Genomic DNA, 25,039 nt, shown 5'->3' with positions numbered 1-25,039 from the left:
TATGTCCCATCACACCATTAAAACTACATTTATCCAGGTCTGCATGGCTTCCTTGTTTTACTCAACATTTCTGTCATGTTTGATGTTAGTGACAACTTCTTTCTTTTTAATGTTCTCTCTTTCCTTGGATTCTAGGAAATTACTTCTCGTGATCCTCCCGCTGCTTTTATAGTCTCTTTGAGATCTTCTCTTCCTGTATCTACAATGCTGCCTGACCCAACACTTTTTATCATCTAGGTCATGGAACCCATGCTCTGTGAAGGCAGAGACTGTTCTGTTCAGTGTATCCACAGAGCCTAGAACAGTGCCTGCTATGCTCATTAAGTATTTGTTGAGAATGAATATATGAATGAATCAATGAATGAATGAATATGTTTTTCTTAAGAAATACAATTCTTTTGCATATTCCACTATTATGTGCTTGCTGAGCATTTAGAATATTTTATCTCTAGTCTGGACTTCTCTCAAGATTCAAACGTTTGCTGGGTATAAGCATTTTTATACCCTCATAAGCACTATACACTTAAAATGTTCAAAACTGAATTTGTTGTCTGCACCTGCTAATAATATTCCTCCATCTAAGATACTATTTTATTAAACGGCTATGCTCATTTGGTCTTACATTTTTGCCAGTTGTGTCTTCTATCTTGAATCTATATTCTCCTCCTCTCCTTCTATCTCATTCTGTATTTAGGCTCTTAGCCTAAGCGTAAGCAATTTCATTAGCTTCTTAACTAATCTCCTTTTACTACTTTATATACAATTTCTAGAATGGTATCACAATGATGTATTTCAGATAGAAAATTGACCATGGCACTCCTCTCTTTAAAACTCTTCAATATTTCTCATTTCTTAAAAAATCAAAAACGAGATATTTAATGTTACAAATAGGCTTTGCTGGCCTGCCCCACTGCCTGCTTCTCTAGACCTTTTTCCATCCAGCTTCCACCCTGGGCTTTACCCTCTCAGTAGCCAACTATACACATAATTATCATCAATTTCCATGATTTTGCCTAGACTATTCCTTCTGTCTAGAATATCACCACCCACCAAGGGTCACCTTTCACCTAGCCTCACCTGAATGACTCCTTCTCATACTCCAGTGAATCAGTTCAGGAATGTTACCCTTTAGGAAGCGTCCCTGGAATCTCCAAATGGGCCTAACCATTCCTCTGTATGTAATTTCTTATCTCTATTTTCATTTATCACTTTATAGTTCATATCAGTTATTTATATATCTGTCTCCTCTACTACCCTATTAGGCCATGACCTATTCGAGGTTGGAAACTATGACTTATTCATCTTTGTATTCAAAGGGCTATAATACACCTCTGGCTCCTTGAAGGTACTCGGAAGGTGCTTGAGGAACTGAACTCACCTCCAAAAGCATCTCTGAGGTTGTGTGAGCTCCCTTCAGCAACCCCTTTCCCACCTGCACAGTGGTTGCTGGTTTGCATTCTCACCAGTGTGAAATAAGATTAAACCAAATTCTTCTGTGAAAGGCTTTGGTAAGGAATATATGGAAGGTTAGGCAAATGCCTTTCATGTTGCCATTGAACCACTGGTAGAAATCCTTCAACACAAAAATTCTAATAAGCTACACTCCACAGGTACTTCTTTCTCAGTTTTTTGTTCATGGGTCTTATAAAGGCCTGATTTGAAAGGCTTAGTACCACCAAGATACGCATATGGGGAAGAAAAACAAGCGCTGTTGCTTTCACCATCTCTATAGACTTAACATCCTCTAATGGGAGCATTGGTGCTGCTTACAGTTCATTCCTCATAAAGCCTCCTTGATGACTTCTCAGTTTTTCACTCTTCTTTAACATCTGTTTTTTGTTTACCGCTAGTGACAGACCTACTCTAAATGAACTCTTGGGACCTCTGTGGCAAGATTATTTATGTGCCATACCAGAAAACAAACAAACTGGTTCCTGCCCTACTTCATTGGCAGGGCTGGAAGAAGCTCAACTTTCGTCATGCCAGCTTTCAGATAAATATTTTTTTCACAGTTTACACTTTCAAAAGTTTAGTACATATTTTAATAGGACTATTATTCAAGAGTTTAGAGTAACTTTTTTTTTTTTTTTTTTTTTTTGAAAAGGGAACATCAACCAAGACAATCCTATTTTACACTGGGAAACATGAACCTATTGAAAAATTTTCTGGGACCTTCTTTCTTTTTAGATCCAGTTTGTTCGGTTTGATTGTTTGTTTTCAGAGCCTAATCTACGATAGGCACTATTACAATATTTGACCATTTAATTCACACAAGAATCTGATGAAGTAATTTTTATTATTCCTGCATTTTTAATAAGGAAAGTTCCATGAGAGATCGGTTTAGTTGCCCAAAATCTCACAACTGTGAAGTAACAGATGTCTGATTCATACCCAGCATTGCTGACTACAAATCATACCCTTTTTACTATACTATAGTGGCTTTCTAAAGGACTTCACCCTGAAGAAAAACGTTGTTTTTACACTGAATTCTATCTAATGTCCCTCATTCTAAAACCTACTTTTTTTTCTTTTAACTATTTTCTCTTAAATTATTCCTCTAGCCTCCTACCACTCCTTAATCAAACTGCAGAATTATTTGTCAAGATTTAATCTAGACATTATATATTGTCTAAATTTACAAAATTTTCCATTTTAAGAACATATTTAGAAGTAAGCCGAAATAATGATTAACTGAAAAAATAACAGTAAATTGATATTACTCATGCTTGAAATGTTGGAGCAATAAAAGGCCAGCCAATGCTGTATTTATGCAACGTAACATTCTTCAAAAATAGTGCAGGCCAACTATATAAACGTAATCAGGAAGAATTTAGGTAAAATTCATGAAACCATAATAAGTTGCATATAACAATCTTGCTGTTTGAGGGCACAGCCTGTCTTTTGTGAGGGTAACAGCAGAGAAACTCTCAAATTTTTCAGTAGGACTCTTATTGTTGCCCTAGCAGAGATGGAATTTCCAGGTTAAATAAACTATGAGCTTGTTCTAAAATGGAATTTGAAATATTATTTGAATGTTTACCCTGCTTTGGATTTTTTTCAATCATTACTATTTTAAGAAACATAATTAACCTAACTTTGACCTAATAGGATGGTAATGAAAACACAGTGCAGTCATCCTTCATTCCTTTTACAGTTATTTATTGGGTGACTATGATAAGAAATACACCTCACCGGACAAAGAGAATCACAAGAAACTAGTCCATGAGATAAACTGATAAGAAATGCAAGAAGATATGTCAGATTATGAAACCTTTTTTTTTTTTTTTGAGACCGACAGTCGCCCTGGCTGGAGTACTGTGACGCCATCTGGGCTCACTGCAAGCTCCGCCTCCCGGGTTCATGCCATTCTCCTGCCTCAGCCTCCTGAGTAGCTGGGACTGCAGGCGCCCGCCACCGCGCCGACTAATTTTGTTTTTGTATTTTTAGTAGAGACGGGGTTTCACCGTGTTAGCCAGGATGGTCTCAATCTCCTGACCTCGTGATCCGCCCGCCTCGGCCTCGCAAAGTGCTGGGATTACAGGCATAAGCCACTGCGCCCGGTCAACATTTTTTATTTTATTCTATTTTATTTTATTTTAAGTTCCAGGATACATGTGCAGAACATGAAGGTTTGTAATATAGGTATACTTGTGCCATGGTGGTTTGCTGCACCTATCTACCCGTCATTCAGGTTTTTAGCCCTGCCTGCATTAGCTATTTGTCCTGATGCTCTCCCTCCCCTAACACCCCATCCCCCGACAGGCCCTGGTGTGTGATGTTCCCCTCCCTGTGTCCATGAAGAAACATATTTTTAAAGTATGTATTTACTAAATACACGATAAGCTGAGTAGCTTACAAAAACAAACCGAGGACATGAGGACCTTTGTTTACCAAAGGATTTCTCAGTGCCACCAAAGACATTTAATACTGTAACTGTCTTGTAAACTAAGACAATTTTAATACATTTTATAAAAATCTGGGTTGTTAGAAAAATCCATGGGAATTCAAATGAATATAACTGAAACACTAATGAATGAACAGAAAATGAGTGATTAAATCTCTTGGTATGATACAGTGTCTATAACAAAAAATACTCCTTCAGATACTCTTGAGGAAACTCAAAATTATATTTTAAGGTAACAATCTTTCCAGTGTACTATTTCTGTTTTTCTTCTGGTGCCTCTTTTCTCTGAAATAAAAATATGATATTTTAAGTAAAATTCTTTCCATAAAACTGAAAAAAGATATTTTAAAAGGTTTTTCTAACTCTTGGTTCCAGGATTGGATTTTCTTTCCAGTGCACTATGCAAATAATTCCCTTTACAGAGGGAGATTTCCTGTTCAAATGTTGCTTCCAGAAACCCTAAACATGAATGTTCCAGAGTTTATTAGTTTAAGAAATAATGAAAGATCGGGCATGTTTTCTTAAAAGAAGCACAACAAACTAGAGAGACTGCAGGACGATGGCTTTTATTAAAGCTCTTTTGCTTCTTAGAGAATGTTATCACCACTTAACATCCTCTGCCTCCAATTTAGTGCATTCTTTAACTCCAGAAACACCCAGAGTAACTGGCTTTTCCTGTTCTCCCTGTTCTGGGAAGTATGAAGGACTGCCAGGAAAAGAGTACAGAGAGGGGGGCGATTCTTGGTCCAGGCACAGCGATGTCAGCTGAGGCGCATGCGCCAGGCCTAGGAGTTCCTAGAAAAATAGGAAGCATTTAGACACATCAAATATTAAATGAGTCCTGATTGTGATGATAATGATGATGATTTTGGCGGTTGCAGTAGCAAAGCCTTAAGCACGAAGGAGACATGCCAGCTGGAAATACAGGTCAGTAGCAGCATTAAGGATCCAGAGGAGCTGCAAATATCAATTTTTTGTGTGCTCACTTTATGTATCTACTCATTCTTCCTGATACGGGCAAGGGAAGGAGAAGGAGGTGATAGGAGGGTGGGCAAGGATCCACCTAAGACCTTTTCTCTTGCTTTCATGTTTTTTGTTTTTTTCCCCCAAGCCTTCCAAAACTTTGTGAATTTTTTAACAATTAAATATACACAAGGAGTTCATTTTTACCCTGTGGTTTTGATTTGTTTCAAAATTCTTTTTTAGAAATGCAAACTTTTCTGTACTTCAGCATTTATTTATTTCATAAACTTAAATTGTGTAAAGCAATCCTAAAATAAAGAGTGCTTAAATTGCCATCTGAATGAATGGCTGCAATTTTGTGCCTCAGTGCATATAGCAGGCACTCAGCAAATAATTATTAAACAAATGGATTGTAAGAGAATGACTAGATCTATCCAGAATTAAAATTAACCATAAGGGGTGCATTGTGCATCTCCAAGGGTTTTACTGCTTTTAGTTACCCCAATGAGAGACCCTCTTGAACAAAAGAGATGAAATAGGAATCATCACCGGGATGACAATAAAGAGCAATCTTGGATTCTTGCTATTTAGTGAATTTAATTTCCCTTTGCCTGAATTCCCTCCTACATTAACTAACGTGAGATTTGCTTCTGATTTTACTGGGTAGACTAGAAGAAAGTACCTTGGGGACAAAAGGGTTGTTCTGATCCAAGACAAGATCTGACTGGGCAGGACCTATACAGATAGCACATGGAGGGAAAAGGGTTAAGGAGACGTCCAAGGGCAGGTGGCCCAAGGATCTCAAAAGTGATGCAAACTATTGTAGGAAATGGACAAAACTGTTCAAGAACTGACACTAATAATTTTATCTATAGGCCTGGATCTATCTATGGATGGTGGAGGCACTATCTTTGTGTCTTTATAGGCATGAGTAGACTGGGGAGAAGAAATAGAAAACTGAGAACAATGATTGGAAGAATGAAGTCCTATCTTTCAGTATATCTGAGCGTGGTGGAAAGGTTGTTCTGAAATACAAATCTGGGATAATGGATCATGTAACCAGACAATCCTTTCTACCAAAGACTATTTTTAAAAGTTAAAATGTGTGTGTCTGAATGTGTGTGTGTGTAAGTGTGACTGTGTGTGTGTGTCTGAAGGCATTAAAGAGCTAGTAAAAGAGGGAAAATGTCTAGCTCAAGATCTAGAAGAAGATGAAAACCCAAAAAGATGAACCCTGCATTGAGGACTGCTTTTTGTCTAGAGGGATTTGGTCAGTTCCAAAAGCAACCAAGAAGCTAAGAAATAAATTTGCATTTTGAGATCCTCAGGAGTTGAAAATTAAATGTTGGAGTCCAGGCCTCACAAGGGGAAATAGGAAGTGAATCTAGTACAACACCTTTCACATCCCCTTTGAATCCTACACAGCTGTACCTAAAAACAGGGATGAGTCATAGCAGATAAGCCCTCTCGAGGGTTGCAACACAGATGCCAATCATTTCAACCCCTGAAATTGGATTAGAGTGATCATATGTATATGTACACACATGCACACACACACACACAAATATACACACATATGCCTACACATATGCAAATATATACACATGTGGAATATGTATAATACACTCTTAGCCCTGCCATAGTACATCTAAAACTTCACAAAAGATAAAATGTTAAAAGAAGTCAGAGAAGGCCGGGCACGGTGGCTCAAGCCTGTAATCCCAGCACTTTGGGAGGCCGAGACGGGCGGATCACAAGGTCAGGAGATCGAGACCATCCTGGCTAACCCGGTGAAACCCCGTCTCTACTAAAAAAAAAAAAAAAATACAAAAAAAAAAAAAACTAGCCGGGCGAGGTGGCGGGCGCCTGTAGTCCCAGCTACTCGGGAGGCTGAGGCAGGAGAATGGCGTAAACCTGGGAGGCGGAGCTTGCAGTGAGCTGAGATCCGGCCACTGCACTCCAGCCTGGGCGACAGAGCAAGACTCCATCTCAAAAAAAAAAAAAAAAAAAAAGAAGTCAGAGAAAAGAGAGATTATCATCAAAATAATCACAAAGGGACAACAATAAGCTTCACAGCTGACTTCTCAATAGCAACAGTGGAAGGCAGAATACAAAGCATTATATCTTTCAAATACTGAAAGAAAATAACTGCCAACTTTATAATTCTACCCTCAGCAAAAACAGCCTTTAAAATTAAACAGAATATAAATGCATATTAAACAGCCAAATTGGGAGGATTTGTCACTCAACACATCCATCTCATACTGAGGAAAATAGTAAAAGGTCTTCTCTAAGCAGAGCAAAGAAAACCCACATAGAAGCTAAAAAATACAGGAATAAATAAAGAGAAGCTAAAATGTAAATATGTGCATAAATGTAAGTGTATATTGAAGATATAACAAAACGAATAATATCCTGTGAGATCTGGAATTAAAACACATGACACTAATCCTGTGTAAGTCCTGAATGTAGAGCCAGAAAATTGAATTTAAAAGAGGTAAACTGTATTTGAATAATCTAATGTCTGCATTGTCTAAGAAGAAGCTGAAATTGCCAATTAATACTAGGTTCTGATACGTGAAAAAAATGCATGTTATAATGTATTCTGGCAATCCCTGAGGAAATAATTAAAGCCTATGTAACTTCTAAGCCAATAAAGGGAAAGAAGAAAATAATATATAGTACTCAGTCAATTCAAAAGTAGGCCAGAAATAAAGAAAAATAGAATTGGGAACACATAGAACCAATGGAAAATGCATAATTAAATACATCAGTAATTTCATTTCATGGAAATAATCCAATTAAAAGACAAAGATTATCAGGCACTGGATTGAAAAATGCAACTATGTGCCTTCTATAAGTGACGCAAGTAAAACACAGGATGGAGCTATACCATGCAAACACTTCCAAAAGAAAGATATGAATATATTAATACCAAATAAAGTAGACTTTCAGGCAACAAGCATTCCTAGAGATAAAGAATAACCGTTCATAATGACAGTTTCAATTTGCCAGACAGTTTTAATAATTCTAAATTTTGCATTTATCAAATACATGTCCTGATACTATATAAGCACAAAATGACAAAATTGAATGAAAAGATGGTTAAAGCCACAACTTAATAGAAAAATTTAACACCCTTCTTTTTGTTGTTGTTTTTTTGATACAAAGTCTTGCTCTGTTGCCCAGGCTGGAGTGCGGTGGGATGATCTTGGTTCACTGCAGTCTCTGCCTCCCAGGCTCGAGTGATTCTCCTACCTCAGCCTCCTGAGTAGCTGGGACTACAGGTGCACGCCACCATGCCCGGCTCATTTTTTGTATTTTTAGTAGAGATAGGGTTTCACTGTGTTGGCCAGGATGGTCTCAATCTCCTGACCTTGTGATCCATCTGCCTCGGTTCCCAAAGTGCTGGGATTACAGGCGCGAGCCACTGCGCTCGGCCCCAACACTCTTTAAAATAAAATAAGTTGGTTAAAAAAAAGAAAGACATAGAAAATTTCAACTATAAAATTCACCAAGTGACCTGATAAACATTTATAGAATACTGTATTCAAAAACTGCAAAATATACTTAATTTTAAAGACACAAATAATAAAAATAAAATATAAAAATAAAGCTAAAAATCAATAAGAATATAAACAGAATATCTTACAGTTTAAAATTAAGAAATACACTGCTAAATAACTAATAGTTTAGAGAAGAATTAAGAACAAAAAATTAGGAAGCATTTTGAACTGAATGATAAAAATTCTACATATCAAACTTATAAGTGCATTTAGAGCCTTCTAAAGAGGAAATGTATAGATTTCTATGTATTTTTTGCTACTTTCAAATTTAAAATTGGCCAAATAATAGGATTTGATATCTTGGAAACATAAAAACATGGAATGGCCCTTAATTCATGATGTAACTGAACCCCGTAACTTACCCGAAGTTAGCCTTTGGGTCAGCGGGTTTTCTCACTATAGTTCCTTCCATGGTCTTCAGAAAGATGTTAGTGAAAAGGGGTCCTGATCCAGACCTCAAGAGAGGGTTCTTGGATCTTGCAAAAGAAAGAATTCAGGGTGAGTCCACAGAGTAAAGTGAAAGCAAGTTTATCAAGAAAGTAAAGGAATGAAAGAATGGCTACTCCATAGGCAGAACAGCCCCAAGGGCTGCTGGTTGTCCATTTTTATGTTTATTTATTGATTACATGCACTTAGGAGTGGATTATCCATGCCTCACCTTTTCAGACCATACAGGGTAACTTCCTGACTTTGCCATGGCAGTTGTAAACTGTCATGGGGCTGGTGGGAGGGTAACACGGAGGACAACCAGAGATCATGCTCATCACCATCTTGATTTTGGTGGGTTTTGGCCACCTTCTTTACTGCAACCTGTTTTATCAGCAAGGTCTTTATGACCTGTATCTTGTGCCGATTTCATCCTGTGACTTACAATGTCTTAACTATCTTGCAATGCAGCCCGGTAGGTCTCAGCTCATTTTTCCCAGCCCCTATTCAAGATGGAGTTGCTCTGGTTCAAACATCTCTAACAACGATAAGCTCCTTCTGGGGAGAAAAGGAGCACATAGGTCGGGTCAGGGGTGGCTTTCTACATGTTTTTTAATTAAAAACTAGAAAACCACAATAAGATATCACCTCACCCCAATTAGAATGGCTATCACCAAAAAGACAAAAAGTAACAAATGCTGGTGAGGAGGTGGAGAAAGAATTTTTATACACTGTTAATGGGTATCTAAATTAGTATAGCATTATGGAAAACAGTATGAACATTCCTCAAAAATTTTTAAATAGAACTACCATATGATCCAGCACTTTCACTATTGGGTATACATCCAAAGGAAATGAAATCAATAGTATGTCAAGGAGATATCTGCACTCCCATGTTCATTGCAGCACTATTCACAATAGCCAAGAAACAGAATGAACTTACGTGTCCGTGAGCAGATGAATGGAGAGAGAAAATGCAGTACATATATGCAATAGACATTATTCAGCCATAAAAAAGAATGAAGTTCTGTCATGTGTAGGAGCACAGATAGACCCAGAGGACACTATGTTAAGTGAAATAAGCCTTGTACAGAAAGACAAATATCACACGATCTCACTCATACAAGCAATCTAAAAAAGTGGATCTATAGAAGTAGAGAGTACAATAGTGGTTATGGAAGGCTGGGGAGCGGAAGTGGATGTGGGGAGGGAAGAGGGAAGTGGGGACGCGGAGAAATTGGTTAGTACAAAATTACAGTTAGATGAAAGAAATAAGTTTAGGTATTCTATTGCACAGTAGGGTGAGTAGAGTTAACAATATTGTATTGGAATTTCATAATACCTAGAAGAAAGTATTTTTTAATGTTCTCATCACAAAGAAATGATAAATATTTGAGGCAACAGATATGCTAAATACTATTATTTGATTATTTGCACAATGTATACATGTATTGAAACATCACACTGTACCCCATAAATATGTACAAATCTGAATAGTATGTTAAAAGTAAAGCATAATAAAATAGGAAAAAGACTTCAAACACTAAGAAAAGTTTTCACCAATTTGTCAATAACAATAATAGTAGTAAAACTAATGGCATAGCAGTATTATTTGCAATAGGATTGGTTCTGTTTTTCTGTTTCTTTGCTCACCAGAGAAACAGAATCAACAGGAGATAGATAGATAGATAGATAGATAGATAGATAGATAGATAGATAGATAGATAATAGATTATAGATATTACATAGTAAAATTACATAAAAATAATACAAATTATATATATGTTATATGGTAAAGATTATATATATGAATATACATAATAAGAGATTCTTTTAATAAGATAATGGCTCACACAAATATGAAGGCTGAAAAGTCTCACCATCTACTGCCTGTGAGCTGGAGACCCAGATGAGCCAGTGTTGTAGTTTGAAGGCCTGAGGGCTGAAGTACCAATGGTATAGATTCCAGTCTGAATCTGAAGGCCTGAGAACCAGAAAATCCCAGGACAGGAGAAGACCAATGCCCCAATTAATGCAAGCAATCAGAAAGAGGGAGACTTTAATACTCACTTTAGAGAAGAGTAATACAAAAATCAAGGATCTTAGCCTCCTTTTTTTTTTTGAGACAGAGTTTCACTCTTCCACCCAGGCTGGAGTGCAATGGTGTGGTCTTGGCTCACTGCAATCTCCGCCTTCTAGGTTCAAGTGATTCTCCTGCCTCAGCCTCCTGAGTAGCTGGGATTACAGGCATGCACCACAATGCCTAGCTAATTTTTGTACTTTTAGTAGAGACAGGGTTTTGCCATGTTGACCAGGCTAGTCTTGAACTCCTGACTTCAGGTGATCCACTGGCCTCGGACCTTCAAAGTGCTGGGATTACAGGCGTGAGTCACCACTGCCGGCCTAACTTGCATCCGTTTTGAGAAGAAAAATGAGTTCCAAGTGGATTTTAGATCTATTGTGAAAGACAATGTTGAGAAAGGAGAAAGTATAGGAGAATATCTTCATGACCTTTGTGTAGTCAAAAGATTTCTTAAATAAAACAAAATGAAAAAATACACATTAGCTATAAAGATGACAAGCTTGACTATGTTTAAATTACCTTCTTTCATATGCAGTAACCATTAAAAGAGAAGCCCTAGTGAGAAAATACATGCACTATAGAACCAACAAAGGACTCATATCCAGCATATATAAAAACGCATTTAAATCAGAAAGAAAAAGATAGACAAAAGAAAAATGGGCAAGCAACATGAATAAACACTTCATAAAGAGGATAATGAGGGAAATTATCTTTAATTGTCCTCATATCCTTAAATTATTATTAACTCTTAATGAGGGAAATGCAATTAAAGCCACTGAGATACAACCATATCCACCAAAATCAGTAAAATTAGAAAAACTGACAATAGCAAGTGTTGACAAGGATGTGGAGCAATGAGACCTTTCACACACAGTACTGGTATGTGCAAGTTATTATCCACTTTGGAAGATAGCTTGGCATTTTCTACTAGTTAAATATATACATATTCTATAATCAAAAATCCCAATCTGAGGAATATGCTCAGTGGATACAGAGGCATATATGCACCAAAAGTCAAGAAGTATTCATTGCAGCATTGTCTTAATGACTAGAAACAATCAAAATGTTCATCGGTAGTAAAATGAATAAATAAATTGTGTTTATTCAGACAATGGAATATTATACAGCAAGGAAAATGAACAAACAACAGCTACATGCAATAACATAAATGACTTATAATTAAAATGTTAAGCCAAAGAGACAAAAAAAAAGGTTTGTTTACATGTATTCAATGTTAAAAAATAAGGTAAAACTAAACTACAGCATTAAAAGAAGGATCTTTTAGTGGTAAAGCTATAAAGAATGAAAATGGTCAACATTAAAGTCAGCATACCTTTGGCAAAAAAAAAGACTGAATTATAAATTAGAAGAAAGCACCAGGACTTCAGGGGTTCTAGCAATATTCCGTTTCTTTACCTGGGTGGTGATTCTACAGTAGTTTTCTCTGTGATAATTTGCTGAGCTTTACCGCAAATGTTTATACTGTGTTGTACTTTTCTCTACACGTGTTTTATTTCACAGTAAAAGGGTGCATAAATATAATACAAATCTGACCTTGCCAATGGCCCCCCTTGCCCTCAGATAGGATTTAATCTACTTGCCTTGGCTTCCAGATACTTCCAAATTTGCTCCTCCTTATCCCTCTAACCTTGTCTCTCTGCAACTCTCACATCACATCTACTAGGGTCACAGTGAACTAACGGCAGCTTCAAGAACACAACCTCTCACATCTCACAGTATTTGTAAATACTGTTCTCTATTTAAAGCTCCTTCCTCATCCTCATTTATCTGATGAAGGCTTAGCCACTTTTCAGGAGTAGCTTCTTCCTTGAAGCTTTTCTGCTCTTCCTTAGGTGACATGCGGGCCTGTGATTATCCTGTGATGACACCTGGATTCTACAGGACAGTTTGTCCTTCTAGGGCAGGGAAACTTTCTTACTTATCTTTTGGTCTTCAGAGCTTTAATCAGTGCCTGTCACATGGGGGTCCAAAGACATTTATCAATACATGAAAAAAAGATGGAATAGTGACTTTATTCTTTTTTTTTGTTAACCAGGTAGACAATGAACAACTGAATTTAGAGGACGAAGACACTGAAAGCATTGATGCCACCAAATTGAGCCGTTTCATTGAAATCAACAGCCTTCACATGGTGACAGAGTACAACCCTGTGGTAAACAATATTTCCTGTTCTCAGCCCCTTCAGAGCCTGAGTCAGGAAAGGTACTGGTCTTCATAACAGAGGTCTCTTCCTCCCAGAGTTCCAATTCTTCGAACAATAATGACAGGAACTGCCATTAATTGAACACCTACTGTATTGTTTATGTTACTATCCTTCCTACACCTTTTTAAGATTTAACTTGTTCCTGTTAAACAAAAAACAGAGAAAAGTTAAATGAACTATCACACTGCTAGTAAGAAAGAGAACCAGAATGCAAAGTTAAGGTGACTGACTCAAGGCCAGGTGCAGTGGCTCACAACTGTAATCCCAGCACTGTGGGAGGCCAAACCGTGAGGATTGCTTGAGCCCAGGAGTTTGAGACCAGCCTGGGCAACATAGCGAGACCTTGTCTCTACCAAAAACTTTAAAAATTACCAGGTACGATGGTGTGTGCCTAAAATAAAATAAGAGTAAATGAAAGACAAACAAAAAAAAATGTTAAATGAAGCTCACTGATCACATATTTGGATGTCACAGCAGTGTAAAGTTTCTATAATTGTTTCTAAACACACATTTCATTTTCTGTATGTACCTCTTTATAGACCAGTAACAAACAGCTCCTAGTCTGGCAGCAGCTGCAAACCATGCATTGACTAGCACGTGTCCACACCCTCACCATGCCTCAGCCTTCTCTCCTGGTGTGTCTGCCTCTGGTGTTGCATGCTGCATGCAATCTGGATAAAGGTGGTGCTCTACCTGTCCTGATCACCATCTGGCCTTCTAACACTCGCTATAGACTATAACACAGCCCACAGAATTATCTTGTGTCCCATCCTTATTTTCCCTGACATAGATTATAGAATCTTACAGAGTATTAATTTCTAGTGATCTACATCAGCTCAAAACACTGTACCTTCTATTCTCTAATAACAGTACTTTACATGCATGGTATGATTTTTGAGAACTTACTGAGCCCTTTCATCCTCATTTTCCCATTTATTCCTCACATTGATTTTTGTTGAGGTAGAAGAGAGGAAATTATTGTGCCCGTTTTATAGAGGAGAACATTCAAGATCCAAGTGATGACATTATTCAAGGTCACATCATGAGTAAATAGAAAATGCATAATTTAAGGGACAAAAATGTAACCGATGCATTAGCACATTTTGCCAACTTCCATTTTACAGTAGAGGAAATGGGAGTTCAGAAAATGTAAGTAACTCCTTCAAAGCCCTATGGCTAGGAATTTGAGCTTCAGAGACAGCCTATGTAGTTGCCCTTGTTTTTTTATGACTGGTCCCTGTGACTGAATCCTGTAGTTTGTCTATTACCCTACACTGCCTTCAACAGAAAACCTCCCTTTTCTTGTTGAATAAATTCTGGCCTACCTCTCACACCATCTTTATCTCTCTGGACTTGCTGATTCCATTTCCACTTCTGCTAAGGCTCCAAACACGTATGCCCCTGGGGTGTTGGCAGTAATAATCATAAAGGTGTTCTTCTCTATGTGGGGCCAGAAAAGATGATCTTTTCGTCCCTGGGCTATGGCCTCTGTGTCATGGCATTCTGCAAGCTAGCTAAGGCAGGGGCACGCACTGACCTTCCTGGTTTCTTATGCCTGATCTGTCTCTCATTTTGCACAACAATGACATATTTTTTAAGTTCCATATTAATTGGTGAAGGCAGATTATATCAAGAGAAAATTCAGTAAGAATTTCTTTAAAGAAGCAAGTTCAATTTCTATTGTTACTTTTTTTTTATTCCCTGAAAGTCATATTTTTCTCATTTGGAGAACTGCCCATTCTACTATAGCTGTTTCTCATCTGCTTCTGGTGCAAAGGTTTGCACCAGTAGCAACTGGGCAGAAAATCCCAGCCACGCACCTGACCTGCCACGCACTTTTAATGCACATACTCAGTACTTGGCGTCAACGTGTCTGTTAGGCTTAAACTAATCCATTCGGCTATGGCCAATCCCTTCTGCTAAGATAACTGTACCTTTTGACGTACTCGTTTTTATTTCTTTACTCTTCCCAGGAATTATCCTCCATCTCAGCTTTAGAACGGTGAATGAATGCTCTAAATTTAAGTAGCAGGATTTAGTAAAATAAGAGTAAATCATGTATCATCCAATCTCCCAAATGAAAAATCTAAAACTTGATTTTAAAATCCATGGAGAAATCTTTAGGAAAAGACCCATTTGGCCCTCCTTGCCTACATATTGTAGGCAGCCAAAAGAGCTGGACCATCTCTACAAGAGTGTGTATCTTCAGGAAGAATTCTGCCTGGCTGCTCTCTTCCTCCTAAGACTCTGCCCAAAGATTTGTTAACTCACCATGTTCTGTCTTCCTGCGTACACACTAGTTTTGTAGCAATGCTTTCTGAATTTAGGAGAGGTGAAAAGAAATGAGATTGGTTTAAAATAGACTTGCAGCATTATTTCAGGACAGTGAAATGAAGGGAACCAGTGCCGTGGATTCCTCTCTTTTTCTTCTCCTGTCTCTGGTGCCTGTTCTACTCCTCTAAGTCATTGACAACTTCATGGAAAATCACCATCTCTAATCAGCAAAACAAGGTCAATGCTTCTGGTCTCCTGAAGAGTTCACCTTCTTTGACCTTTGGTACAATGATTCAGACACATTTGGGACTGAGTTGGTTTATATGGGGTTTTACTATCCACTGTGCATGAGGCAGTTCATCCTGATGATCAAGAGCATGAACTCTGGGGCTAGACCAGCTGGTGTGAATCCCTGTCTGCCATTTATTTGACTCTGAATTACTTAGTCTACCTGTGCCTCAGTTTCCTCATTTGAAAAACTGGGACCTTGAAGATTAAATTACTTATTATTCATTAAGAGTTGGAGACAGTGCCTCCACATAATGAACACCCAGTAAGTATGAACTACTAATATGTACTCAAAGGTTACATTTTATGTGTCTCTGACTAGTCTTGCAACAAGAAGCAAGGCTGAAACAAAGTGACTAATATGTTACATAGTGTATTAGTTGTCTATTGCTGCAAAACAGATTACTCCAAATCTTAGGAGTTTCAAATACAAAACATTGATAATCTCATATAGTTTCTGCAGGTCATCCAATTTGGGGTGGCTAGGGTTAGGTGCTTCTGGTTTAAGGTCATCTCTTGGGAGGTTGCAGTCATTGTTTAGGGCTGCAGTCATCTGAAGGCTCTACTGGAGCTTGGGATCTGCTTCCAAGATGGCTCCCTCACATGACTGGCAAGTCAATGCTGGCTAGTAGCAGAAGGACTTAGTTCCTTGCCATGCATTTCTCCTCAGAGGACTGCTTGAGTACCCTACATTGGGTCTGGTATTCCTCATAGTGAGAGATAGAGAGAAGAGCAGAGACCGTAATGTCTTAAGACTCACCTTGGAAGTCACACTCCATCATTTCTGCAACATTGTCTTGGTTACTCAGTTCCGTCCCATTCAGTGTGGGAAGGAAGGATTTACACAGTTGCATGAAAACAAGATGGTGAGACTCACTGAGAGCCATCTTGGAAGTTAGTTCCATTTCTGTTACCAGTGGCCAGCTCTCATTTATGTTTCAATCTACCTATTCACTCCTTCCTTCCCAGGTACTAATGCATTCTTTCTCTCTCTTTCACTCTACTGTAACACATTTCAACTTGCCAGACTGTGATTGGGCTATTCAACAGCGTAATTCAGATTCATCTCCTCCTGATAATGAACAAGGCCTCCCCAGAGTATGAGGAGAACATGCACAGATACCAGAAGGCAGCCAAGCTCTTCCAGGGGAAGGTAAGGCAAGAATGGGAATATTCTATTGCATACACACCACTAGGACACTAGGAAAAGGGAGATGGGGCTAGGAAGCAGAGATAAATAAGGAAAACAACTATGGTTAGAAGATAGCAAAGCAAGAAGTAGGACATAATAAATCACATTTTTCAGAACTAGAGATGTTGTATTTTATCACATTAAAGGCATATGTAATTATATCTTCCTGTAGTGATTAAGTCTGGGTTTTTCCTGCATTGATTAATAGAGAGAAAATAGAGATCCAAAGAGACTGAAAATAAATCACCTATAAGTCACCATTTGTTTAATCTTTCCCATAATTTCATAGAGATTTAGACCTCAGGGCTCATTTCTCATATAAAACACCTATCAAGCACCTGGTGCCTACTCAATATACAATGAATATTTCTTTCTTTCCCTCCCCTCCTTTGTGAAGTTCTGCTTGATATCACTGAAATAGTAAAACTTCAACTACCTCAAGGTTACTGTGCCTAACTAGTGACTGTTCTAATGATGAGAACTGTCTGGTAATAAAATAAGCTGCCTTTCTGATGGTTGGCTCTCTAACACTAGAAGTATTTCGTGTTACTGAAAGTAGACAGTCATCTGATCAGAATACTATAAAGAAGATTTCTACTTTGGGTTGAAGGTTTGATTTAATAATATAAAATAGTTTACATTTATCAAACACTTACTATATGCCAAAAGCTGAATAAAAATATTAATGCGTTACCTCATTTAAGTTCCCCCACCAAAAGCCCATTTTGCCAATGAGAAAATTGCGTCTTGGAGAGGCTGAGTAATGTGCCCAAACTCACGTAGCTAAAGAGTACCAGAGGCAGAATTTAAAACGTGTTCTCTGCTCCAGGCTATACTTCCTTTCTTAGATAATCACTAAAGTATTTTCCAATTCTATATTCTTAAAATTCAATCAATCTCGTCAAAGCGATAAAACATGAAAACAACACAAAATAATAGGAAATTCATTTTTTTAATTTTTATTTTAAGTTCAGGGGTACATGTGAAGGCTTGTTATGTAGGTGAACTTGTGTTATGAGGCGTCATTGTCCAGATTATTTCATCACCCACGCATTAAGCCCAGCACTGAATTGTTCTCATTTCTGCTCCTCTCCCTCCTCCCACTCTCCACCCACAAGTAGACCCCAGTGTCTGTTGTTCCCTTCTTTGTGTTCATGAGTTCTCATCATTTAGCTCCCACTTATTATTATTTGTTTTTTTGCAAACATCTGCTTTTTTTTTTTTTTTTAATACTTTAAGTTCTAGGGTACATGTGCACAATGTGCAGGTTTGTTACATATGTATACATGTGTCATGTTGGTGTGCCTCACCCATTAACTCATTATTTACATTAGGTATATCTCCTAATGCTATCCCTCCCCCGCACTCCACACAATAGGACCTGGTGTGTGATGATCCCCTTCCTGTGTCCAGGTGATCTCATTGTTCAATTCCCACCTATGAGTGAAAACATGCAGTATTTGGTTTTCTGTTCTTGTGATAGTTTGCTGAGAATGATGGTTTCCAGCTGCATCCATGTCCCTACAAAGGACACAAACTCATCCTTTTTTATGGCTGCATAGTATTCCATGATGTATATGTGCCACATTTTCTTAATCCAGTCTGTCACTGATGGACATTTGGGTTGATTCCAAGTCTTTGCTATTGTGAATAGTGCCGCAGTAAACATACTTGTGCATGTGTCTTTATAGCAGCATGATTTATAATCCTCTGGGTATATACCCAGTAATGGGATGGCTGGGTCAAATGGTATTTCTAGTTCTAGATCCTTGAGGAATCACCACACTGTTTTCCACAATGGTTGAACTAGTTTACACTCCCACCAACAGTGTAAAAGTGTTCCTATTTCTCCACATCCTCTCCAGCACCTGTTGTTTCCTGATTTTTTAATGATTGCCATTCTAACTGGTGTGAGATGGTATCTCATTGTGGTTTTGATTTGCATTTCTCTGACGGCCAGTGATGATGAGCATTTTTTCATGTGTCTGTTGGCTGTATGAATGTCTTCTTTTGAGAAGTGTCTGTTCATATCCTTTGCCCACTTTTTGATGGGGTTGTTTGTTTTTTTCTTGTAAATTTGATTGAGTTCTTTATAGATTCTGGATATTAGCCCTCTGTCAGATGAGTAGATTGCAAAAATTTTCTCCCATTCTGTAGGTTGCCTGTTCACTCTGATGGTAGTTTCTTTTGCTGTGCAGAAGCTCTTTAGTTTAATTAGATCCCATTAGTCAATTTTGGCTTTTGTTGCCATTGCTTTTGGTGTTTTAGACATGAAGTCCTTGTCCATGCCTATGTCCTGAATGGTATTACCTAGGTTTTCTTCTAGGGTTTTTATGGTTTTAGGTCTAACATTTAAGTCTCTAATCCATCTTGAATTAATTTTCGTATGAGGAGTAAGAAGGGATCCAGTTTCAGCTTTCTACTTATGGCTAGCCAATTTTCCCAGCACCACTTATTAAATAGGGAATAATTTCTCCATTTCTTGTTTTTGTCCGGTTTGTCAAAGATCAGATGGCTGTAGATGTGTGGTATTATTTCTGAGGGCTCTGTTCTGTTCTATTGGTCTATATCTCTGTTTTGGTACCAGTACCATGCTGTTTTGGTTACTGTAGCTTTGTAGTATAGTTTGAAGTCAGGTAGCGTGATGCCTCCAGCTTTGTTCTTTTGGCTTAGGATTGTCTTGGCAATGCAGGGTCTTTTTTGGTTCCATATGAACTTTAAAGCACTTTTTTCCAATTCTATGAAGAAAGTCATTGGTAGCTTAATGGGGATGGCATTGAATCTATAAATTACCTTGGGCAGTATGGCCATTTTCACAGTATTGATTCTTCCTATCCATGAGCATGGTATGTTCTTCCATTTGTTTGTGTCCTCTTTTATTTCACTGGTAGCTCCCACTTATAAGTGGGAACATGCGATATTTGGTTTTCTCTTCCTGTGTTAGTTTGCTAAGGATAATAGACTACAGCCCCATCCATGTTCCCACAAAAGACATGATTGCATTCTTTGTTATGGCTGCAAAAAATTTATTTTAACTCAAGATTTCAATTGCATGGTGCAGACCATAATTCAATCAGTGTAAGCTGCAACAATTACAATGTATCTCTTTATCCATGGGCCTCAGATAGAACTTTTTCTTTCAAACTTCCCCAACTGCAGATTCTCTTTATTCTGGTGGACAGTGGTATGAAAGCAAATGGGAAGGTGATATCATTTTTCAAATTAAAGGAGTCTCAACTGCCAGCTTTGGCAATTTACCGGACTCTAGATGATGAGTGGGATACACTGCCCAAAGTAGAAGTTTCCGTAGAGCATGTGCAAAACTTTTGTGATGGATTCCTAAGTGGAAAATTGTTGGTAAGTGTGAGACTGCAGGTAAAGCAAATTGTTTTCCTTCTATGTCCCTTTTATTTCCTGTTGAATAAGAATTCTTTGGGTTCAGAGAGGGAGGAGAGCCAAATGTTGGTTAATGGATACCAAGTGCAGCTAGATAGGAGGAATGTCTAGTGTTCTGTAGCACTACAAGGTGGCTGTAATTAAGAACAATTTATTATATATTTTCAAATAGCTAGAAGATTAGATTTTGAATGTTTCCAACACAAAGAAATGATAAATACTTGAGGCAATGGATATGCGAATTGTCCTGATTTGATCATTACACGTTGTACACATGTATAGAAATATCAGTCTATACCCCATAAAAGCATAACTATTGTGTCAATTAAAAACAAAAATAAAAGCAAAACAATTAAAGTTAAAAAAATTATTTGAGCTCTACTAGATTTGATTAAAAGCAAAAGTCTATGAGGATACCGTGGCCAGAGTCAGGATGCTTGTTAGGGTATAGTCGTGAGACACGAAGTAGAAAAGCAAGTTTGGAAAGGCCTTGCATATTCAGAGGCTGAATTTTGGACTTCAGCATTTAGTTTAAAGTATTAATGGGCAACAAATCAAATTTCATATCAAAGGGCTCATGAGATAAAAATTAAAGATGGATTTAGGACTTCCAGGAGTAATTAAACAGCTCAGTTTACTAATCTAAATATCATTGTTATAATGTTTTCCAGAAAGAAAATCATGAATCAGAACAAAAGACTCCAAAGGTGGAACTCTGACTTCTCCTTGGTGCTGCATATGACCAAGTACCTACTTTATGCAAAATAAAAAGGCACAACTCAGATCTCAGAGACACTACACAACAGGATCACCAGGCCTGCCAACCACACACACACACACGTGCACACACACACACGCACCCACACACACATACAGAGCTTCATTTCCTTTCTTAAAATCTCACTTTCTCTTCTTCCTTCTTTTAAATGTCCTATCCTCACTCCCTACCCAATTTCCTTACTATTGTGCATTCATCCTCTGTAAACCCATCCATAACACACCTACATCAAGGCTTTAAGAGACTCACTGTGATGCCTCTATGAAGGAGAGGCATTCCTAGAGAAAGACTGTTCCAATTTGTCATTTAACATCAAGTTTGTGTACTGCACATGACTTACACACAACATAGTTCGTGCTCTTTTAAGGTTACCTAAGGGTTGAAACTCTACCTTCTTTCATAAGCACATGTCTGTCTCTGACTCAGGATCAAAAACCAAAGGATGGTTTTAAACACCTTTCTGAAATTGTCTTTTTGCCAGAAGTTAAAAGCTGTCTCAAAGTCTCTGAACTCAGCAGAAATAGACCATGTGAAAACTCCATGCTTGGTTGGCATCTCCAACTCCCCATGTAAATCAACAACCTGCATAATAAACAAAAGGCAATCATGTTCTAGGAAAAGACTGGCATCTCTTTGCAGGCCAAACCTTTTGTAAATACCCAGCTGCCCAACTAAGCAGCATGTTCCTCACTCTGCAGTGCCCACTGTTTAGTGTCGGGCCATAAGCCACTAACATATTGTTCACGCTGTGGGTGGGATGGGTGGAAAAGAGAGACCATCCTGCATAAGGATTGGAACAAATGTGGCAACGGAGCTAGGAAGCAAATTAGGTGAAAGGTTGAGGAGCAGATAGGAGAAGCAGGGCACTGGCAGTGGGACAGGCTGACGCTGACTAAGTCTTGGATTATTGCAGGTAAGGTATGCGATCCAGCTCCTGTGGGGCAAAAGGAGAGCTTGGCTGAGTGACTCTGGCCCACAGGCTGTTACTATCAACACACAGATGCTGCATTGTTCCCAGGAGGCCCTTGGCTCAGGAGGAAAGTGCCTAAGTGCTGAAGAGCTGAAAAACCACAGATGTACCTAAGGACTGGTCCAAGTGAGGAACAGGGAGTGAAAGGCCCAGTTGTTCTTTCTGTGGGGAAAACTCCACAGCCCCTGGGTGGGAGTCAGCTGCTGGCAACCACACTGTGAAAGCCCCAGTGTAAGGCGTGCCCTTCAGCAACAAGACCAAGGGATTCTGTGGCGGTCACCCAGTCCATCCCAGAGCTACAGAAAACCACCCAAACAGCTTCTCGCCTGAGGCTGAAAAATACTCCTAAGATAGGCATATCCCAGAAGGCTCCTTTTGATCCTGTAAACGAGAACTCTTGACATTCACGGTCAGGAAATTCTTCCTGATATCCAGCTGAGGTCCTCTGGTCATGCAAGCTATTTCTTCTTGCCCACCCTTTGTGGAAATTCTTAACAGCTTCCAGATGCCCTCCTCAAACCGCGCCTTTAACCCCTTGCTGGCTGCACTGAAGCCCCTTTATCCAGCCATCTTTCCCCCACACTCACAATCTGACTCTTACCGTTTGGTTTTTATCATTTGATTTACCTCATTGTTTTTCTCTCCCCATTCTTTCCTAACTTTTCCTCTTTCTTGCTTAAATTAGTTGGAACCCAAACTGTAGTAGGACCCATAAACTACATTTTGTTTAATATTGTGCTAATTTTTCAATTATTTTTCTCGAAGTGTTCGCCTCAAAAACAATAATCAATACTGACCACATGGGTCTTAACATCTTTACAATGCATTTCTCTACTTGCTGACATTCAATAACAATTTTACTATGTTATTTTATATGCTTGTTTGGATGTGCATAGTATTGAATTGAATTATTCCTTCCCATCTTGTGGTTCTTCATAACTGCCAGTTACTTTTGCCAGTCTTCTTCATAGGCAGTCCTGTTCTTTGTAGCTCCGGGGGTCTCATAACCAAAGAATGGGATTTCAGAAGAAAGAAATTTCTAAAGGTTTTCACCCATTTATTAAAGATCAGATCTTTAGCTGGGCGCGGTGACTCACACCTTTAATCCCAGCACTTTGGAGGTCGAGGTGGGTGGATCACAAGGTCAGGAGTTCAAGACCAGCCTGACCCACATGGTGAAACTCCGTATCCCCTAAAAAAAAAAAAAAATTAGCCAGACATAGTGGTACGGACTTGTAATCCCAGCTACTCAGGAGGCTGAGGCAGGAGAATTGATTAAACCTGGGAGGCAGAGGTTGCAGTGAGCCAAGATCGTGCCATTGCACTCCAGCCTGGGCAACAGAGCGAGACTCTGTCTCAAAAAAACCAGATCTTATAAACACCTGCAATTTTTTCTCTGTCTCGAGAATCTTTTGCCATGTCTACATCCATTTCCCCAGGGCTATGTTATTGTTGAGGTGTCTAGATACATTTCAGCTATTTTTCATTGTGGAATCATTCAATGGCCCTCACTGACAAGACTGCCATTCTTTTTCTTTAGAGTACGAAGGAAGTGATAATATCATACAATATAAATTTGAAAAAGATGTTAGCATATTTGGAAGACTATGATGGAAGAAGCAGGACTGAAACAGGACTCAAAGGAATGACTGGAAAGTTTGGGTTTGAGTCACACCTCTTCTATGTATGTGCCTCTGTGACACTGGAAAAACTACTTTTATCTTTGAACTTTAGTTTATTAAGGGTAATGTAGTAATTCTTAGTATTGCTTGAGATCCCAGGGTGATAATCCATATTAAGTAAAGTTTGACTATTACTTTTCTCTTAAGTTAATACTACATTGCCTTCTCTGGGAAATAATAATTTCTCTAATTGTCAGAACTTACGGGAAGGCGGAGACTTCATTCAGGCTGTCTCTTTGAGGCTGAAAAAGTATTTGAGATAACATATTTTAAATGTAGGTTTTATTGTTTTCTAGGTGTGGGGTGGCCAACAGATCAAAAAAGATTGCCATTTGATAGATAGTTTATTATTCACAGTTCTCAAGAGGAGGAAGCATGGCATGCTGTGCAGGGCCACAAGGGGAAGCATCAGGGTCAGTCAGAAGGCAGAAGGAGTAAGGGGGATATGACAAGGGCCTTTATTATGGTTTCCATTGGAAGAAATGGGAAAGGGTTAGGAGGGTAAGGAGGCTTAGGATTGGCTGGTTTTGATAATTTCAGTAGGCTCTGGGGCATAGGAGCTTCCCCCTGTTGCCTGGAACCTGGCCCTGGGTTGAGTGGCTGGGTGGTAGCCCAGCATGTGAGAGCCCCGTGAGAGTCCAGTAAGGAGATAGTTGGGGTATGGACTCTGGACTGGTTGGTTTGCATATAAAAGCTATACTAGCAGATGAGTTTATTACTATCTCTAGGAACTGGCTATCTCTAGGAGGGAGGGGCAATCACTCCAAGATAAACAAAGCCCAAGATGTCAAAACATTAGAAATACATAGACAGTAAAATAGCTCCAACCTCCACTTGTCAGGGGGTTCCTCTCCTACCTCACCTTTTGGGTCATGCCAGAAGGGAAGGCTGCCTTCATCAGGACCATCTTAATACACATATACCTTGAGCAGTCAGGGGTAGAATGAGGACTATGTAGCATATTGAGAGAGAGTAGTTTATTTATATACTCATTCATTCATTTAAATATTCATTAAACAACTATGAGTGTGCCAGGCAAAGCTGCCCTCTGAGAGAGAGAGAGAGAGCAGTTGGTGATGACTGGATGACGAGCTGTAGGACAGAGACATTTCAGTTGTAGTGACAACAGGAAACATGGAAGCCACCGGAATGGTTCTGGGTCATGGACAGAAAGCAGCCAAACAGGGAAAGCAATACACAGGGAAAAAAGTATGTTGTGGAGGGAACTCAGCAGGAGGTTGGCCGTGGGCTGAGGGGGCCCCAGAGCTGGGGGAGGAGGAGCCACAAAGGAAA

The 25,039-nt window shown here is 38.8% G+C and overlaps 2 protein-coding genes across 3 annotated transcripts in view; both read left to right on the top strand.

Moving 5' to 3' along the window:
• ERP27 (endoplasmic reticulum protein 27) overlaps nt 1-21,705 on the top strand; it is a 29,428-nt gene extending 7,723 nt beyond the window's left edge. The window contains exons 1-5 of one of the 2 annotated variants that reach the window (XM_050749488.1): nt 3,353-4,831; nt 12,999-13,115; nt 16,756-16,881; nt 20,080-20,277; nt 20,988-21,705. In XM_050749488.1, coding sequence (XP_050605445.1) covers nt 4,739-4,831; nt 12,999-13,115; nt 16,756-16,881; nt 20,080-20,277; nt 20,988-21,035 — 582 coding nt within the window. In that variant the 5' untranslated portion in view covers nt 3,353-4,738 and the 3' untranslated portion in view covers nt 21,036-21,705. Of the gene's footprint in view, nt 1-3,352; nt 4,832-12,998; nt 13,116-16,755; nt 16,882-20,079; nt 20,278-20,987 lie in introns of those variants that run through there. The other variant, XM_050749487.1, reaches the window with a different exon arrangement.
• MGP (matrix Gla protein) overlaps nt 1-25,039 on the top strand; it is an 836,939-nt gene that overhangs the window by 781,787 nt on the left and 30,113 nt on the right. The window lies entirely within an intron of this gene.

The sequence above is a fragment of the Macaca thibetana genome, chromosome 11 (genome assembly GCF_024542745.1).
Source record: "Macaca thibetana thibetana isolate TM-01 chromosome 11, ASM2454274v1, whole genome shotgun sequence".
Classification (NCBI taxonomy): Eukaryota; Metazoa; Chordata; class Mammalia; order Primates; family Cercopithecidae; genus Macaca; species Macaca thibetana.
Note: the sequence above shows the minus strand (reverse complement) of the source record. Positions and strands in the feature narration are given on the sequence as shown.